This window comes from Artemia sp. Qi Xiang Cuo, chromosome 9, assembly GCF_049724085.1.
Source record: "Artemia sp. Qi Xiang Cuo chromosome 9, ASM4972408v1, whole genome shotgun sequence".
NCBI lineage: Eukaryota > Metazoa > Arthropoda > Branchiopoda > Anostraca > Artemiidae > Artemia > Artemia sp. Qi Xiang Cuo.
This window is the reverse complement of record NC_142802.1, coordinates 16,711,903-16,730,835: the sequence shown is the minus strand read 5'-3', so window position 1 is coordinate 16,730,835 and position 18,933 is coordinate 16,711,903. Positions and strand designations below refer to the sequence as shown.

At 38.1% G+C, this 18,933-nt stretch overlaps 1 protein-coding gene across 1 annotated transcript in view; it reads left to right on the top strand.

The window, feature by feature from the left end:
* Positions 1–18,933, top strand: part of LOC148948375 (U3 small nucleolar ribonucleoprotein MPP10) — an 87,590-nt gene that overhangs the window by 10,936 nt on the left and 57,721 nt on the right. Inside the window, exon 2 of the mRNA XM_089093903.1 lies at positions 9,394–9,456. Coding sequence (XP_088950029.1) covers positions 9,394–9,456 — 63 coding nt within the window. The remainder of the gene's footprint in view (positions 1–9,393; positions 9,457–18,933) is intronic.

The window sequence follows — 18,933 nt, the reverse complement described above, 5'->3', positions numbered from 1 at the left end:
TTAAACTGAGGGAAAGTGCCAGAATTCCTAAACAAATTTCTCAAAATCTTCCCAGCAGAAGATTCACCCCCCCCTCCACCCAAGAAATGTATGCATACTTCCCAATAACACATACTATACATAAACAATGGGTATTTTTTTTTTACACCAGATTTTTTTTCATTCCTCCGGATGCTTGGGAATTTTGTTTTAAAAAGATGAATGAATATCAATTTAAGGGTTTATTTTTTTTTTCTTGCATGAGAAAGAAGTGTTATTCAAAATTGGTCAAGAGCAAAGGCCAAATTACACTCAAATCGACTCAATTTTTTCAATGCATGGTTATTTATTCTGCAAATGCAAGAGAGGGTACCAATTTATTTAAAATTTAGAAAGGAATTCAAATTTAAAATTAAAATTTTTTAATTAAGATACAAAAATGGTGCCTCTTAAAATTTGTGAGAGGGATTTATTTTTAACAATGTTGAACTGAATTTTCCTGGGGAAAACTTTGCAGAGTTTTATGAGTTTTCCAAAATAGATTTATATGATTTACTTTCAGCATGGATGTATTTTCCACAGGGAGGAGGGGGGTGGGGGTTAAGTTCTTATGTTGCTAGATATTTGGTTGGGAATGGGGGTCAATGGTGTTCAAATGGAATCATGCTAAGAAGTATTTTTGAGGCAGAATTGTAAGCAAGAAATTTTCTTGGGGGAATTTACAACAAGAATGGCATTGGCCCTTGGTGCCAAAATAAATGTCCCCAACAGCTGATATTTTTGGACTTAGAAAAATAGCTGATGCCCCTGTTTAACATGTTAGCCCGGAATTATGTATAACTTAGAATCAAGCTAAGTCTACAATAGTGCAATAAAAGAATACAATTTAGCCCCTGGGCTAAATTGAAATTTATTAATAAAAAATTCATAAAAATTAAATGGCTGGGATTATTGGACATCTTATATTCATTTGTGTAAGTACCTTCACTCAAAAGTAGCCTAGTGTACACTTCAAATGAAAGCTAGATTTTCCAATCTGAATAATGGTCCTCTGTCAGAAAAAAAAACCAACAAATTTATCCCAAGATATTAAACCTTTTTAAAATTAATATGTTGCAAGACAAGTAGCCTATTGGATAACCACGTTAAAGAATGAAAGTTACCGAGATACAGATTACCGTGGATGAGATAACAGTATATTGTGTTCTCTTTGGACAAGAATTATCTGGCCAGGTTCTGGGTAATGTTTGGCTGACCTGATAGCTATCAAAAAATTTGAAATAGGTTGCAGTGTGCATAGCAAAACTATTTAAATTAATGACATACTTGTTTAGAAAAGAAAGGCAATTCTAACTGTGAAAAAATCAAGTTTCTAGGTGGTATAATAGAGTAATTAGTGTAGATTAAATGTCAAAAAGTGTGCAAAGTGATTAATACTCGTCCATGGCTGAGATTAATGTCTTTTGACCAGGTATTGGACACGATGCATTCCAATCAAAGATTCTGACTGAGATTAGGCAGGCGGCCGACTACCAGTCATCTTACCCTATTCCTTCCAGAGTTTTCCCAGCAATGGATGTAATGGTAATAGGGCAGTAATTTGTTTGGTCTAATCGGCTGCCACCTTTATGGATAAGGGTGATATTAGCATTCCACCAGTCCTGAGACACTAGGCTATCTTTGTATCCAGATACTTATGGAAAAGTGCTGCAAGAGGCAATGCCAATTCTGCATGAGCTTCCTTTAATGTCCAAGGGTGTATTCTGTCAGGCCCTACAGATTTGTTCTAGTTCAGGTTTTTCAGTCTAGCCTCAACATCATCATATTTTGAAACTTTTGTTTGCTATGGACTGTTTAAGCCCTTTAGGGGCTCAAAATGTAATTACTGCCAGAAGCAATTATTGAATTATGAAATAGTATTAAAAAAGGCATCTAGTGATGTATTCACTTTCATCCTAGCTAAATTATGTTAGTAACTGTAGATTTACCTTTGGCATTCCCACTCTGTAGAAGGAAACACTATAAAATTCCAAAAATTACTTAAGGTGTACCTTCTTTTGAACTTTCATCCCTGCGTTAGGTCCCACTAACATGCTGTAAAAGAGGTCTGCTGAAGAGATACAATTCAAGCCTACTTGGTAACAGTGACCTCAAAGTAGGAATGGTTTGTGATGACCATTGTCTAGTGGATTAAAGCTGAAACCACCTAATAGCTGTAACCTCAGATGGAGTATGTAAGATGGTTGGGTATGACAAGCAGCATCATCCTCTTAGCAAGACACTCATATGATGAAGTTTACATCAGTGGGTTTTTGAACTCATATTTCCATGACTTGTTATTCTATTCCTTGTCTAGTCTGGACTTGAAGGATGCAGCTGTAAGTCATCAAGCTGTCATCATTTCAGCTTGAAGGCTATTCTACTCATTGATAACACATTTGGAGAAGAAATGTTGCCACAAACATGTATTAACAGGAAGTTTTGACAGTTTATGTGAGTGCCTCTTGTATGGTGCTAGCTTGAATGTTTGGTAAATAGGGGGTTATATGGTTGTGTGTTATACTTATAGGTGAGCATCATTAAATCACAGCAGCACCTGAAAATAAGCATTGACAGCTGCAAGCACTTTAGTCTGTTGCTGTAAAGGAGGTCCTGTAGGCTGGTTAGACACCTCATGACATGCCTCTGAAATCCTTCAATTAGGCTAGCATCATTCTTGTAGGAAGAGCAGGTGAGACATCCAGCAAAGTCCAAAACATGCCTGACTATAGCCCTAGAAAGACTGTATGGAAGCTGGGAGTGGCTTGTTGTTGTTGGTGCATTTGAGGAGACCAAGGGATGAATTTGCTCTTGGGACTGGTTGTTGCCAGTGCCCATGGAACTACAGATGTTCATCCATCAGCACTCCCAGGTCTGTTTCTTTGAAACTTGTCTTTAGCATTGAGTTTGACAGTGAATTAGGATTGAGCATGTTGTGCTACGTACCATAGCAATGGGGATTGTTGCTACCAAAGTGAAGGACACTGCACTCTGATAAGTTGAAGTCAACTAGCCAATTCTGTGCCCATGTTTAGATTTGAAGAAGGTCACACTGCAGACTTTGTTGATTTGCAGGTCCTAAAAGCTTGGAGTTGTCAGCATAGAAAGTAATGGTGTTCCTATTCTTTTCACCATATTGTTAATGTAAATGAGGAATATGGTAGGACCCATGGCAGTGCATTGGGAGGTTCTGCATACAACTTCACATAGCTCAGAGAAAACTTCGTCACCATTGACTATGAAGAGTTGACTCTCTGACGAGTCAGGAAAATCCATAGCCCAGTCAACTGTGTCTGTGTTGGTATTTGTTGGAGTAAGGATTGATCTCAGATGGTATGAGGCACCTTTTTGAAAGCCTTGGCTAGGTGAAATAAAATCAGGTCCACAGGGATTCCTTTATTCAAGTAGTCTGTTATGATTTTATATGTCTCAAGGAGATTGATGTCAACTGATTTCCCTACTGAAAGCTCTGCCAGTAATGGGGTAACCATGCACTACACACATACCAACAATATTTTTTTTTTCATTTTCACATGGGGTACCAATCTAGCCCACGTCCACCGCTTAGCATCCAAGCTTCTCTCTTCATGATAGGTGGGGAGGGGGTGCCTGATGTCTCCTATCCTGTACCAAATAGTATCTATTCATTGCCTCAGCTGAGTCCAGCATTCTGAGCAAATTTCATTTTTCCCTATTGTGACCCCCTGATGTAAGGTCTGTGGATTATCATCCGGGGTTTCATTTGCAAATTTTTAATTAATTATTAAACCAAAATTTGGACATTTCTGGCTGACTATCTGGGCTTTTTTTTTCAGTAAAACTCTCTAAGCTTGTGACAATCCTAGACAGTCAAACCAAAGACACAAACACAGACATTGCAACTAAATACTTGGTCAACCAATATTTAATTCATTTTTTTGTTAGCGCAACTGTCTTAGCTAATAAATGGGTTTACTCACCTAACACTCTAGGCAGACAGACCCTTTCACGTTTTGGACGCTTATTTCCCTTGTAATTTCCAGCAACTTGTTGGACCAACTAATATTGAATTAAGTTTTTGTTAGTGCAAATGTCTGAGTTTATAAATTGGGTCACTTGCCTGCCTGACACTTTAGGTAGTTGGGGCCCTCACTATTAGGCTTTAAACGATTGTTTGCTTGTTATTCCAAGCAAATTAACGCTCCTGTATCAATTCTAAATTCTTGGTAAACCTTCCTAAGACCATAGGCGGGCGTGTTTTGTTTGCCTCTCATTCCAGACAATCTAGCGGTACTATATCAATTTCAAATTCTTGGTCAACCTGCCTGAGATTCTAGGCAGGTGTGCCTTTCCAAAAGCTAACACACGAGTATTTATCCAATAAGAGAGTCATACTTACTCCCGCCGTTCACCCGTACCATTTAACTAAACACTTGAAAAACTATAGATTTTACCACTCGCCTTCAAGACAAGGGGACTTGTTGGTCATGTGTCAATTCATTGCGCGGTATTCCACCATTAGACTACAAGTGGCCAAGCCTATTAGGCATAGGTTTCACTTGTTTGCCGCTGGTGAGTCCAAGCAAATTCAGTCCCAGATTTTATATACAAGTCCAGTGGACATTGTTAGTCACACATCAACCCAAAATTGAAATAGGGGCATAGTACAATGCTCATTTACCCAATCTTCGATCAAAAACTCGAAAACCAATCCAATCTTTTATCCCTTAATTTTGTGACTATCTACCTACCTTAGTTCTGCCCTAGGAATGAAAACTGGATGGATGATAGACTTATCTATCAACAAATGAAATGACATCATTCTTATACAATCCTAAAAAGGGCTTATCCCAGATTTGCCACTCAATTACTCTTACTATCTGTCTTGGCTTTTTCTACAATTAGCATGACTTGATGCCTACAAATGCCTTTGTGTCACTTCTCCCCTCTCAAACAATGCTTGGATTATATAACCGTGGTGTTATCCTGGACGTTATAGTGCATCCCTAATACATGTATCACCATCTGAAAGTCCGGTTGAAACTCGGTGTCTCGTTCGCTGAAGAAGACCTCCCAGTTTACGTTGGTGTAAAACAAGGAGCAATAACATCCCCGACCATTTATAATAATGCCGCTCTCCCTGCCCAAGTTGATCTTCCTACTAGCTGCGTATCTAAAGGTGTTGATACATCTGTACTCTGTTATGCCGACGACCTTTTGAACCTGTCCTGTTTCATTACCAGTTTACAATGTAATTTTGTTGAGCTTGCATCTCACTATGATAACAAAGGTCTATCGTGCTGCTGCTAAGGCCTATTAGTGCTGCTAAATCGGAAGTGCTATTTTTTAATTGCTCTGATTCTTTAGTTCCAGAAAGCATACGACTAGGTTTTTCAGATATTGCCCCTAAATCAGAGCTAGTTTACCTTGGTTTACCGATTGGGTACTCCCTTAGGAATACAAGAAAGCTCCTTATTAAGCATGCTGAGAGTAAAATACGTGCAGCATATGCTAGCATTGTTCATTCGCAAGTTGGCCTTAAACATAAGCTACTGGCCAAGTTGTACAATAGTATTGCCCTTCTGCATATACTGTATCTAACGCCTTTTTGGGACGTTTTGACTGATGTTGATAAGCAATCTCTGCGCAAATCTTACTTTAAGTTTGCCAAGTACCTTCTACAAATCCCTAGATGATTTAGAAACGGTTATGTGGATTGAGGTTTTGGTGTTATGGAGCCCCTCCTTGCAGGGGACTCCCAGTTCGAATGTTTTTCAAACCAGCCATCTTCACAACCCTAAAAAATGACTCTAATTTGATTTTGTTTTGATGTTTATGTTACGTGTTCATAGTTCGTTGTTTTTCTTTCTTTTATTTTCACAATACTCCATCGCGTTTTGTTGCTTAACTGTATGATGGGAAATAAATATTCTTTCATTCATTATATTTTTGATAAAGAGATGAGTAAGAAATTCAGCATCCACAATCTGCTCAAGGGTCTTAGCCACTGCTAAAAGAAGACTGATAGGTCTGTAGTTTTCTGCTTTGCTGTGGCCACCTTTCTTGAATGGGGGGGGGGGTAACATGGATCAGCTTCCAGTCTAAACTTTCACACCTCCCACTTAATGGATAAATATATAGCCTAAATTATGTATAGGCCTACTCAATGTGGCAGGGATAAGTTTATTGGTATGCAATAAGGAATGATATAATTGTTTAAAAATTTTAAAGCAATTTTCAGTATTTTATACTGTTGCCTCCTCAAGGGTGGGAATGCTAAACTGATATTTTACCATTTTATGTGGTAAAATTCTAATTGTTGAGCAAGGTGAGTAAAACTCCCAGGAATGAATCCTGAGCCTCCAAACCTTTCCCTTCCAATGTTAAAAAAATTAAACATTTAGAAATAGATCTACTACTCAAATGAGGCATATAAAAAGGTTTTGGTGCCTCGCCTCATGCTTTTGCTGAATCCTGATTTATAGGGTTTTAATAATTTATAAATCTATTTCACAAATTTAGGAAAAAAAAACTTTGATTTGCCTTAAGCTGTTCTGAAATTGTATGAATTGCATTTTAAAAACTAGGGCTAATGAAAAGGAGGTTGAAAACCAAAATTAAGCTAAAACATTTTTTGTGTATGCAATCCATTGTATATGCAATCTTCAAAGCCCTAGAAATAAAAAAAATGGCTGTGATAGTAGCGTAGTAATACATTCTCAGAGTATATTTTAGGCCCTGGATTCTTTCTTGAAAGTTTCATTCACCTAACTCAAATACTTTTGAAGATAGTAAGAAGCCCCTCAACTAGAACAGTAGGCTACCTCTTATACTGTTTGTGACTTTTATAGTCATGTTTATCACAATACCCCCCTTCCTGCTACAGTCCTGGATATTGCCCTAGACTTCATATAAAACTAAAGAAAGTTCTATTAATGAAGTTCTTACTTTATAATTTGCAGTGAGTTCCAGCTAGTCAGGTTTTTTTCTTTTCACTTTCTTCCTTGTTTTAAATGTTTTTTTTTATTATAATTTAATCGCATATGCTCTTATAAGAAACATACATCTATCTAACTACTACTACTACTACTAACAACTCACCGCAGCAACTAGCCGCCTGAGGCCAACACAGCCACGGACTCTCCTCCATCCCAATTTATTCACAGCCTCCCTTTTTACACCCTACCACGAAGTTCTCTTTTCCTTTAAATCTTTCTTTATGGCGTCCTCCCAACCCAGACGAGGACAACCTGCTTTCCGTTTAGCCCTAGACGGTTGGCCGAAAAGAACAATCTTCGGCAATCTGTCATCCTTCATCTGCACAATGTGCCCTAGCCACCTTAACCTTTCTTTCATTATAGCCCTAGAAAGCGGTATTGAACCACATTTTTCGCATGGCCTATTGTTTGAAATGCGGTCAGTCAGCCGGGTACCCAGGACAATCCTTAAGCAATTTCTCTGGAAAACATCTAGCAAATCTTGAACTCGCAAAACCTCTAAAAGTTTATTCATTTTGCTCACACTTTCATCTAGGATGCTTAAATTGTCAGCATAATCTAAGTCCAGGAGACTTTTTCCTCCCCATTTGATTCCGTGGTCTCCCATTGCCTTTCCTGTGCTCCTTAAAACAAAGTCCATCAAAATAATCCATATAAAGGGGGATGGAACACAACCCTGCTTAACTCCTGATTTAATACAAAACCAGCTGCTAACCTCATTTCCTACCTTAACCGCAGCAGTGGTATTCTCGTGCATAGCACTAATCACTTTAATGTATTTGTCTGGTATACCATACAAAGATAAAACCTTTACTAAAGCTCTTCTATCAACAGAATCGAACGCTTGCTCATAATCTATAAAACTGGGGATCAAAGATGTTTGACAACTCAGGTACTTCTTAATTATTAACCTAAGAGTGAAAATTTGGTCAACACATCCTCTACTTTTCTAAAACCACACTGTTTTTCTCTTAAAACTTTGTCTACAGAATCTCTCAGTCTAAAAAGTATCATATTACTAGGTAATTTACTAGCTACAGAGACCAGACTAATCCCTCGATAATTACCACACTCACTTTTATCACCTTTCTTATAAAGTGGCTTAATTAAGGTTTTCTTAAAATCGTTAGGTACTTCCCCTTTTTCAAAAATCATATTCATAATCTTCAGTAACTTATTTCTAACCTCAGAGCCACCATATTTAAGGAACTCATTTACCAGCCTATCAGCGCCTGGTGTCTTATTATTTTATAATCCATTTAGTACTGTCGCTAATTCTTCCTCACAAAACAAATCTTCCTTCACATCCAAGGTATCACAAACTTTTTCACTTTCCCCTATATCTTTTCCTGCAACTCTTTCTCAGTTTAGCAAATTCTCAAATCCCTGCAGTCATGATTGATGACTGTCAAGCTGATGATTCTTGGGCTGCTCAAAAACTCTTCCACTTGGCATCACTAACTTGAATGTGTGTAGACTAGCTTAAAATATCATTTCTTCTTTGAGGGAACTTTAAAGGTTGATAACTCAAGAGAAGAAGAAGTGCCTTTATTGTTGGGCTCAAAAAACATCTTGATGAGTGTTTGTCAACCTGGCAGAGATGACCACCTCTTCTGCAAAAACCTTATATGTTAACAGTGGATAACTTGCATAAATTACAGTCCTTGCTCTGGGGTTATGGGGGATTTTCAACCTCCTAGATTATAGTCGTTTGAATTTGGGACTATTTCGAACAAACTGGCTATTTTAAAATTTTGACTGGATCCAGTCGGGGAAAAAGGGCACAAGGGGGGGGAATGGCTACCCTCCAATCACCTTTGACTCTTAAAAACGGCACAAGTAATTTTGATTTCCAATTGAGTGAGCCTCCTCCAAAGGTTATACCACCATCCCTTCCATTAAAACTTTATATGCAAACAATGGGAGACTAACATAACTTATAGCCCTTTCCCCAAGGGCAAGGGGGGGGGGGTGGGTGGGTTAATTGTCAGTTTTTTCAACCATAGACAGAGTCAATCATTGATAATAAGAGAAGGACAGGAAATGTTTTTTTTAGAGGTGACCTTGGGACAGTAATGACATCCCCTTGTTTTACTTATAGGAAAGGCTAGGTAGTTTGAGGTGGTGCAAGCACTCTTCATGTGGGAGGGATTTAAGTCCCTAAATATATTTGAGTTGCTTGCCTCTGGACTGCTTTAAGGGTATGGTAGTATTACCTCCTCTATAAAATGGGGATGCCCAGCACATTCATAACTCTAACTTAGGCCTGAACAGAAGCTTGTAGAGAGCAGTGTTGACTATTGGGTCATTACTGCTGATACATTTTTTTATTGTTTATAATATTTGATTGTTAAAGGTTTACCTAAGCTGTTTTTCCAACCTAAGCTTTCTTTTGCAGTGAATCAATGCTGGACTTCGATCGTATTTTGGCAACCCTGCCCAAGCCCATCTCCTTCCTCAAGTAAGTCGGTTTTGGTGTTTCCATGTTTTTGACTTTCATCTCTCAGTGAATAAACCAATTTTTACCAGCAGTGCTTCTCCAAAAATGTATGATGATTTGCAGTAATATATGAAAATAAAACACAATCTACCAGTAAAAACAGAAAAGCAGATATAGATAACTTGCTGAAAATTTAAGATTTAGGCCTAAAAATTCACTTTCCGAAGGTTTAGACCCCCTCTCTCCTGTGTGCACAGGAAGATCCATTGACCCTCCTATCAACAGTTGACGCGAAAATTTTACGCCACTGGGCATAATAAACAAAAAGCTACCTGTAATACTCAGCTAATGGAAGTAATCGATGATTTTCCACTCAGGGTAGTTGCTTGGGACTAGTTTTGTTTTATATATTTATAAATGATTTACCAAATTTTTAGCGTTTTTTAGCTTCCATTTTTAGCGTTTGTTTTTCAGCATATATATAACAGGTTTTGACAAAATTTCTGCTATATATATATATATATATATATATATATATATATATATATATATATATATATATATATATATATATATATATATATATATATATATATATATATATATATATATATATATATATATATATATATACATATATACATATACACATATACTACGACATAAGATACGCGACATAAGATAAACTACGACATAAGGTTAAACTTTCAGCCAAAATTTTTTTACGTTCATATTCTAACAAACTATTTTATAAAAAAATATAAATGTTTTTACTTTTATAACTCTAATAAATCAAATAATATTAACATTTTGATAACTAAATATCAGTATATGTATGTTAAACTGATAATGCACATTCATTTGAATTTTTTTCAGTAAAGTACAAATTATGTTCTGGCCTTGGGAAGGTATAGGCGTTTTGAGCCAGACTTATGTTAATTTCTGCTCGTTTTGAGTTTGACTCGGCCATTTATTGTAATTTCTGTTCGTTTTGAGTTTCATTTATTTATCGATGCTGATTTGTGGTAGTTTCACGCTTGGTAGATTATTTGATTTTATTTTTGCTCATTTTTAGTTTAATGGAGTTCTTTATTTTTATTTGAAAAACTTATTTTGTGGAAAAAGTTTTTTTAATTAATTTATGTTCGTTTTATATTGACATAGCCTTTTCAGGGAAAAAGAAAATAATACTTTAAATCTTTTTTTTAAGACTTTATAGTTTGGCCTGCTATTTGTATGCTGGAGAAAAATTTTCATCATTTTTTACAAAATACACCCTTTTAAAAATCTGGACACAAATAGTAGTGTTTAATTTAGTTTCATACCTCCTCTAGTTGACCTGAAATGGAAAATTTAATACTATTCGTAAAAAATCTGTTTACTTTCTTTGATAGCTTGGATACACTTAAGCTATTTTGATTTTGTTAAATTTTAAGAGCAAAAGTAGCCCCGAAAGTTTGAACAAAATACCCTCAGCCGTTCTTGGGATACTGCTGAGATGCCTTATAGGGAATTAGCATTAACACAGTGCATTTTGATTTGATCTTAAGGCAATAATTAGTTTTTAAACATAATGGCAAATGGGAGGATGGGCGTGGGAGGGGGATTAGTTTCCCTCCAATCACTTTTGATTATTAAAAAGGGCATCAGATTTCAATCAAATGAACGCTTTTCGAAGTTACTACCATAACTCCTTCGGTACGAAGGGCCCTGGTCTAAACAACAACAAAAATAATACATTGTACTCATATCGTTCTTTACTATAAAAACGCCAAGCCTTCCAATCACTTTCGACTATTAAAAAGGGCACTAGGCCTTTCGATTTCCAATCGAATGAGCACTTTTTGAGTTTCTACGACAATGCTTTCTATAAACATCTTATATGCCCCCAGGGCATAATCCTTACCCTAAGGGCTGTGAGGGTGGTTGTCGTCCTCTAAGACCTAATTTCCAGAACGTTCAACTACATTAAACAAAATGGCTATCTCAAAATTTTGATTGGATGTGTTTGGGAAAATGGTGGGCGTGAGAGGGGCGTTAGTCGCCCTCCAATTACTTTCAACCGTTAAAAAAGCCACTAGACCTTTCCATTTCCAATCAAATGAACCCTTTTCTACGACAACGCTTTCAATAAAAACCTTATATGCCCCCAGGGCATAACTTACAACCCTTGGCCTGAGGGCTGGCGGAGGGGGGGTTGTCATCCTCAGAGACATAATTTCCAGTACTTTCTGCTACGTTGAACAAAATGGCTATCTGAAAATTTTGATTGGATGTGTTTGGGGAAATGGTGGGCGTGAGAGGGGGGTTAGTTACCCTCCAATCACTTTCGACTATTAAAAAGGGCACAAGCCCTCTCAATTTCCAATTGAATGAGCCCCCTTTTGAAGTTTTTACGACAAATCTATCTGTAAAACCTTATATGCCCCCAGGGCATAACTTACAACCTTTGCCCTGGGGGCTCTGGGGGGTTTGTCATCCTTAAATACATAATTTCCAGAACTTTCAACTACGTTGAAAAAAATGTCCATCTCTAAACTTTGATTGAATATGTTTGGGGAAATGGTGGGTGCGAGAGGGGGGTTAATTACTCTCCACTCACTTTCGACCATAAAAAAGTGCAGTTTAAATTTCCAATCAAATGAGCCCTTTTTAAATTTCTACAACAACTTTCTATATAAACCTTATATGCCCTCAGGGCATAACTTACAACCCTTGCGCTGGGAGCTCTGATGGGGTTATCATCCTAAAAGATCTAATGTCGAGATCTTTCGACTACGTTGAACAAATTGGATATCTCAAAATTTTGATTGGATGTGTTTGGTTAAATGGTGGGCGTGAGAGGGGGTTAGTTGCCCTTCAATCACTTTCGACTATTAAAAGGGCACTAGCCCTTTCAATTTCCAATTCAATGAGCTTTTGTCGAAGTTTCTACAACATCGCTTTCTATAAAAACCTTGAAAGCCCCCAGGGCATAACTTACAACTCTTGCCCTGAGGGCTGTGGGGGGGAGGGGTTTTCATCCATAAGGACCTAATTTTCAAAACTTTCAACTACATTGAATAAAATGGCTGTCTCAAAATTTTGATTGGATGTGTTTGGGGAAAAGGGGAGCGTGAGAGGGGGGTTAGTTGCCCTCAAATCACTTTCGACTATTAAAAAGGGCACTAGCCCTTTGATTTTCGAATTGAATGAGCCCTTTTTCAAGTTTCTACGACAAAGATTTCAATAAAAACTTGTATGCCCCCAGGGCATAACTTATAACCCTTGCCCTGAAGACTCTGGGGGGAGTGTTCTAATCGAAGGTATAATTTCCTAAACTTTAAACTGCGTGGAACAAAATCGCTATCTAAAAATTTTGATTGGATGTGTTTGGGGAAATGATGGGCGTGGAAGGGGTGTTAGTTGCCTTCAAATCACTTTTGACTATTAAAAACGTAACTAGCCATTTCAGTTTCCAATCGAATGAGCCCTTTTGACGTTTCTATCACAATGCTTTCTATAAAAACCTTATATGCCCACAGGGCATAAGTTACAACCCTTGCCCTGAGGGCTTTGGGGGGGTGGTCATCCTTAAACACCGAATTTCCAGAACTTTCAACTACGTTGAACAAAATGGTTATCTTAACATTTTGATTGGACGTGTGTTGTGAAAAGGTGGGCGTGAGAGGGGTGTTAGTTGTCCTCCAATCACTTTCGACTATTAAAAAGGGAACTAGCCCTTCGAATTTCCAATTGAATGAGCCTTTTTTGAAGTTTCTACGACAATGCTTTCTATAAGAACCTTGAAAGGCCCCAGGGCATAATTTACAACCCATGCCCTGAGGGCTGTGGGGGGATCGTCATCCTCAAAGACCTAATTTCCAGAACTTTCAACTACGTTGAACAAAATGGATATATCAAAATTTTGATTGGATGTGTTTGGTTAAATGGTGGGCGTGAAAGGGGGGTTAGTTGCCCTTCAATCACTTTCGACCATTAAAAGGGCACTAGCCCTTTCAGTTTCCAATTGAATGAGCTTTTTTTGAGGTTTCTACAACATCGCTTTCTATAAGAACCTTGAAAGGCCCCAGGGCATAACTTACAACTCTTGCCCTGAGGGCTGGGGGGGGTGGGGTTGTCATCCTTAAAGGCCTAATTTCCAATACTTTTAACTGCATTGAATAAAAGAGATATCTAAACATTTTGATTGAATGTGTATGTGGGAAAAGTGAGTATGAGTGAGTGGTTATTTGCCCTCAATTCACTTTCGAGACTGTTAAAATATGCCATATTTCTTTGAATTTCGAATCGAATGAGCCCTTTTTCAAGCTTCTACGACAAAGATTTCAATAAAAACTTGTATGCCCCCAGGGCATAACTTATAACCCTTGCCCTGAAGACTCTGGGGGGAGTGTTTTAATCAAAGGTATAATTTCCTGAACTTTAAACTGCGTGGAACAAAATGGCTTTCTAAAAATTTTGATTGGATGTGTTTTGGGAAATGATGGGCGTGGAAGGGGTGTTAGTAGCCTTCAAATCACTTTCGACTATTAAAAAGGGCTCTAGCCATTTCAGTTTCCAATCGAATGTGCCCTTTTTGAAGTTTCTACGACAACTCTTTCTATAAAAACCTTATATGCCCCCAGGGCATAACTTACAACCCTTGCCCAGAAGGCTGTGGGGGAATTGTCATCCTCAAAGACCTAATTTCCAGAACTTTCAACTACGTTGAACAAAATGGTTATCTTAAAATTTTGATTGAATGTGTTTTTTGGTAAAGGTGGGCGTGAGAGGGGAGTTAGTTGCCCTCCAATCACTTTCGACTATTAAAAGGGAACTAGCCCTTTAAATTTCCAATAGAATGAGCCCTTTTTGAAGTTTCTACGACAACGCGTTCTATAAAAACCTTACATGCCCCCAGGGCATAACTTACAACCCTTGCACTGAGGGCTGTGGGGGAGTGTCCTCCTCAAAAACATAATTCCGATCTGGAAATCAACAACGCTGAACAAAATGGCTATCTCTAAACTTTGATTGAATGTGTCTGGGGAAATGGTGGGTGCGAGAGGGGGGTTAATTACTCTCCACTCACTTTCGACTATAAAAAAGTGCAGTTTAAATTTCCAATCAAATGAGCCCTTTTTGAAATTTCTACAACAACTTTCTATATAGACCTTATATGCCCCCAGGGCATAACTTACAACCCTTGCGCTGAGGGCTCTGATTGGTTTATCATCCTAAAAGATCTAATTTCCAGAACTTTCGACTACGTTGAACAAAATGGATATATCAAAATTTTGATTGGATGTGTTTGGTTAAATGGTGGGCGTGAAAGGGGGGTTAGTTGCCTTTCAATCACTTTCGACTATTAAAAGGGCACTAGACCTTTCAATTTCCAATTGAATGATCTTTTTTTGAGGTTTCTACAACATCGCTTTCTATAAAAACCTTGAAAGCCCCCAGGGCATAACTTACAACTCTTGCTCTGAGGGCTTTGGGGGGAGGGGTTGTCATCCATAAAGACCTAATTTCCAGAACTTTCAACTACATTTAACAAAAGGGCTATTTCAAAATTTTGATTGGATGTGTTTGGGGAAAAGGTGGGCGTGAGAGGGGTGTTAGTTGCCCTCCAATCACTTTTGACTATTAAAAAGGGCACTAGCCCTTTCAATTTCGAATTGCATGAGCCCTTGTTCAAGCTTCTACGACAAAGATTTCAATAAAAACTTATCCCTTGCCCTGAAGACTGTGGAGGGAATGTTCTAATCGAAGGCATAATTTCCTGAAGTTTAAACTGCGTGGAACAAAATGGTTATCTCAAAATTTTGATTGGATGTGTTGGGGGAAATGGTGGGCGCGGAAGGGGTGTTACTTGCCTTCCAATCAATTTTGACTATTAAAAAGGTCACTAGCGATTTCAATTTCCAATCGAATGAGCCCTTTTTGAAGTTTCTACGACAATGCTTTCAATAAATGCCTTATATGCCCCCAGGGCATAATTTACAACCCTTGCCCTGAGAACTGTGGGGGGATTGTCATCCTCACAGACCTAATTTCCAGAACTTTCCACTACGTTGAACAAAATGATTATCTCAAAATTTTTATTGTATGTGTGTGTGGAAATAGTGGGCGTGAGAGGGGGGTTAGTTGCCCTCCAATTACTTTCGACTATTAAAAAGGGCACTAGCTCTTTGATTTTCCAATCGAATGAGCTTTCTTTGAATTTTCTACAACAGATTGTTCAATAAAAACTTTATATGCTCCCAGCTCATGACTTATAACCCTTTTCCTGAGCGGTGTAGAGGAGAGTCCTCCTCAAATACATAATGTTTATCTGAAAATCAACAACACTGAACAAAATGGTTGTCTCAAAATTTTGATTGGATTTCTTTGGGGAATAGGTGGGCGTGAGGGGGGTGTTAGTTGCCCTCCAATCACTTTTGACTATTAAAAAGGGCACTAGCGCTTTGAATTTCCAATCGAATGAGAATTTTTGAAGTTTCTACGACAACGCTTTCTATAAAAAACCTTATATGCCCCCAGGGCATAACTTACAACCCTTGCCTTGAGGGCTGTGGGGGAGTGTCCCATTAACATTTTGATTACTAAATATCAGTATATGTATATTAAACTGACAATGTACATTCATTTGTATGTTTTCAGTAAAGTGCAAATTATGTTCTGGCCTTGGGAAGGCACAGGGGTTTTAAGCCCAACTCATGTTAATTTCTGCTCGTTTTGAGCTTGACTCGGTTATTTATTGTAATTTCTGTTCGTTTTGGGTTTCATTTATTTATCGATGCTGATTTGTGGTAGTTTCACGGTTGGTAGATTATTTGATTTTATTTTTGCTCATTTTTTGTTTAATGGAGTTTTTTACTTTTCTTTGAAAAACTTATTTTTTGGAAAAAGTTTTTTTTTAATTAATTTATGTTCGTTTTATATTGAAATAGTCTTTTCAGTGAAAAAGAAAATAATACTTTAAATCTTTTTGTTTTTTCAAGACTTTATAGTTTGGCCTGTTATTTATAGTTTGGTATGCTGGGGAAAAATTTTCAGAGGAAAAATCAACGCTTTCTATAAACACCTTAAATGCCCCCAGGGCATAAATTACAACCCTTACCCTAAGGGCTGTGAGGGTGGTTGTCATCCTCTAAGACCTAATTTCCAGAACTTTCAACTACATTAAATAAAGTGGCTATCTAAAAATTTTGGTTGGATGTGGTTGGGAAAATAGTAGGCGTGAGAGGGGCGTTAGTCGCTCTCCAATCACTTTCAACTATTAAAAAAGGCAATAGCCCTTTCAATTTCCAATCAAATGAGGCCTTTTGAAGTTTCTACGACAACGCTTTCAATAAAAGTCTTATATGCCCACAGGACATAACTTACAACCCTTGCCCTGAGGGTGGGGGGGGGGGGGGGTGGTTGTCTTCCTCAAAGACCTAATTTCCAGAATTTTCTGCAACGTTGAACAAAATGGCTATCTGAAAATTTTGATTGGATGTGTTTGGGGGAAAGTTGGGCGTGAGAGGGGGCTAGGCATACTCCCATCACTTACGACTATTTAAAAGTCCACTGGCCCTCTCAATTTCGAATTGAATGAGCCCCTTTTGAAGTTTTACGACAACTCTATCTACAAAAACTTTGTATGCCCCCAGGGCATAATTTACAACCTTTGCCCTTGGCGCTCTGGGGGGTTTGTCATCCTTAAATAAATAATTTCCAGAACTTTAAATTACGTCGAACAAAATGGCTATCTCTAAACTTTGATTGAATGTGTTTGGGGAAATGTTTGGCGTGAGAGGGGGGTCAATTACACTCCAATCACTTTCGACTATTAAAAAGGGCAATTTCAATTTAATTAAATGAGCACTTTTTGAAATTTCTACAACAAATGTCAATGTAAACCTTATATGCCCCCGAGGCATAACTTACAACCCTTGCACTGAGGGATCTGATGGGGTTATCATCCTAAAAGTCCTAATTTCTAGAGCTTTCGACTACGTTGAACCATATGGATATCTCAAAATTTTGATTGGATGTGTTTGGGGAAATGGTGGGCGTGAGAGGGGGGTTAGCTCCCATTCAATCACTTTCGGCTATTAAAAGGGCACTAGTCCTTTCAATTTCCAATTGAATGAGCCCTTTTTGAAGTTTCTACAACATCGCTTTCTATAAAAATCTTATATGCCCCCAGGGCATAACTTACAACTCTTTCCCTGAGGGTGGAAGGGTTGTCATCCTTAAAGACCTAATTTCCAAAACTTTCAACTACGCTGAATAAAATTGCTATCTAAAGATTTTGATTGGATGTGCTTGTGGAAAAGGGGGGTTAGTTGCCCTCCAATCACTTTCGACTATTAAAAAGGGCACTAGCCCTTTGAATTTCCAATCGAATGATTCTTTTTGAAGTTTTTCAACAACGCTTTCTGTAAAAACCTCTTATGCCCCCGGGGCATAACGTAAAACTCTTGCCCAGAGGACTGTGGGGGAATGTCCTCTTCAAAAACATAATTTCTATCTGGAAATCAACTACACTGAACCAGATGGTTATCTAAAAATTTTGATTGGATGTGTTTGGGGAAAAGGTGGTCGTGAGAGGGGGGTTAGTTGCCCTCAAATCACTTTCGACTATTAAAAAGGGCACAAGCCCTTGGAATTTCCAATCGAATGAGCCATTTTTCAAGTTTTTACGACAATGATTTCAATAAAAACTTATATGCCCCCAGGGCATAACTTATAACCCTTGCCCTGAAGTCTGTTGGGGAATATCCTGCTCAAAGATATAATTTCCTGAACTTTAAACTGCGTGGAACAAAAAGGCTATCTCAAAATTTTAATTTGATGAGTTTGGGGAAATGGTGGGCGTGGAAGGGGTGTTAGTTGCCTTCCAATCACTTTCAACTATTAAAAAGAGCACTAGCCGTTTCAATTTCCAATCAAGTGAGCCCTTTTTGAAGTTTCTACGACAACGCGTTCTATAAAAACCTTATATGCCTACAGGGCATAACTTACTACCCTTGCCCTGAGGGCTGTGGGGGGGGGGCGGTTGTCCTCCTCAAAGACCAATTCCCCAGAACTTTCAACTACGTTGAACAAAATGGCTGTCTCAAAGTTTTGATTGGATGTGTATGGGGAAAAGGTGGGCGTGTGAGGGGTGTTAGTTGCCGTCCAATCACTTTTGACTATTAAAAAGGGCACTAGCCCTTTGAATTTCCAATCGAATGAGCCTTTTTTGAAGTTTCTACGACAACTCTTTCTATAGAAGCCTTACATGCCCCCATATGTGTTTCGGAAAATGGTGAGCGTGGAAGGGGTGTTTGTTTGCTTTCATTCGATTTCGACTATTAAAAAGGGCACAAGCCACTCTGATTTCCAATTGAATGAGCCCTTTTCGAAGTTTCTACGACAAATTCTTCGATACGAAGTGCCCTGGTCTAAAGCAAAAAAATAATAAATAATACATTGTGCCAACATAGTTCTTATATGCCCCCAGGGCATAACTTAAAAACCTTG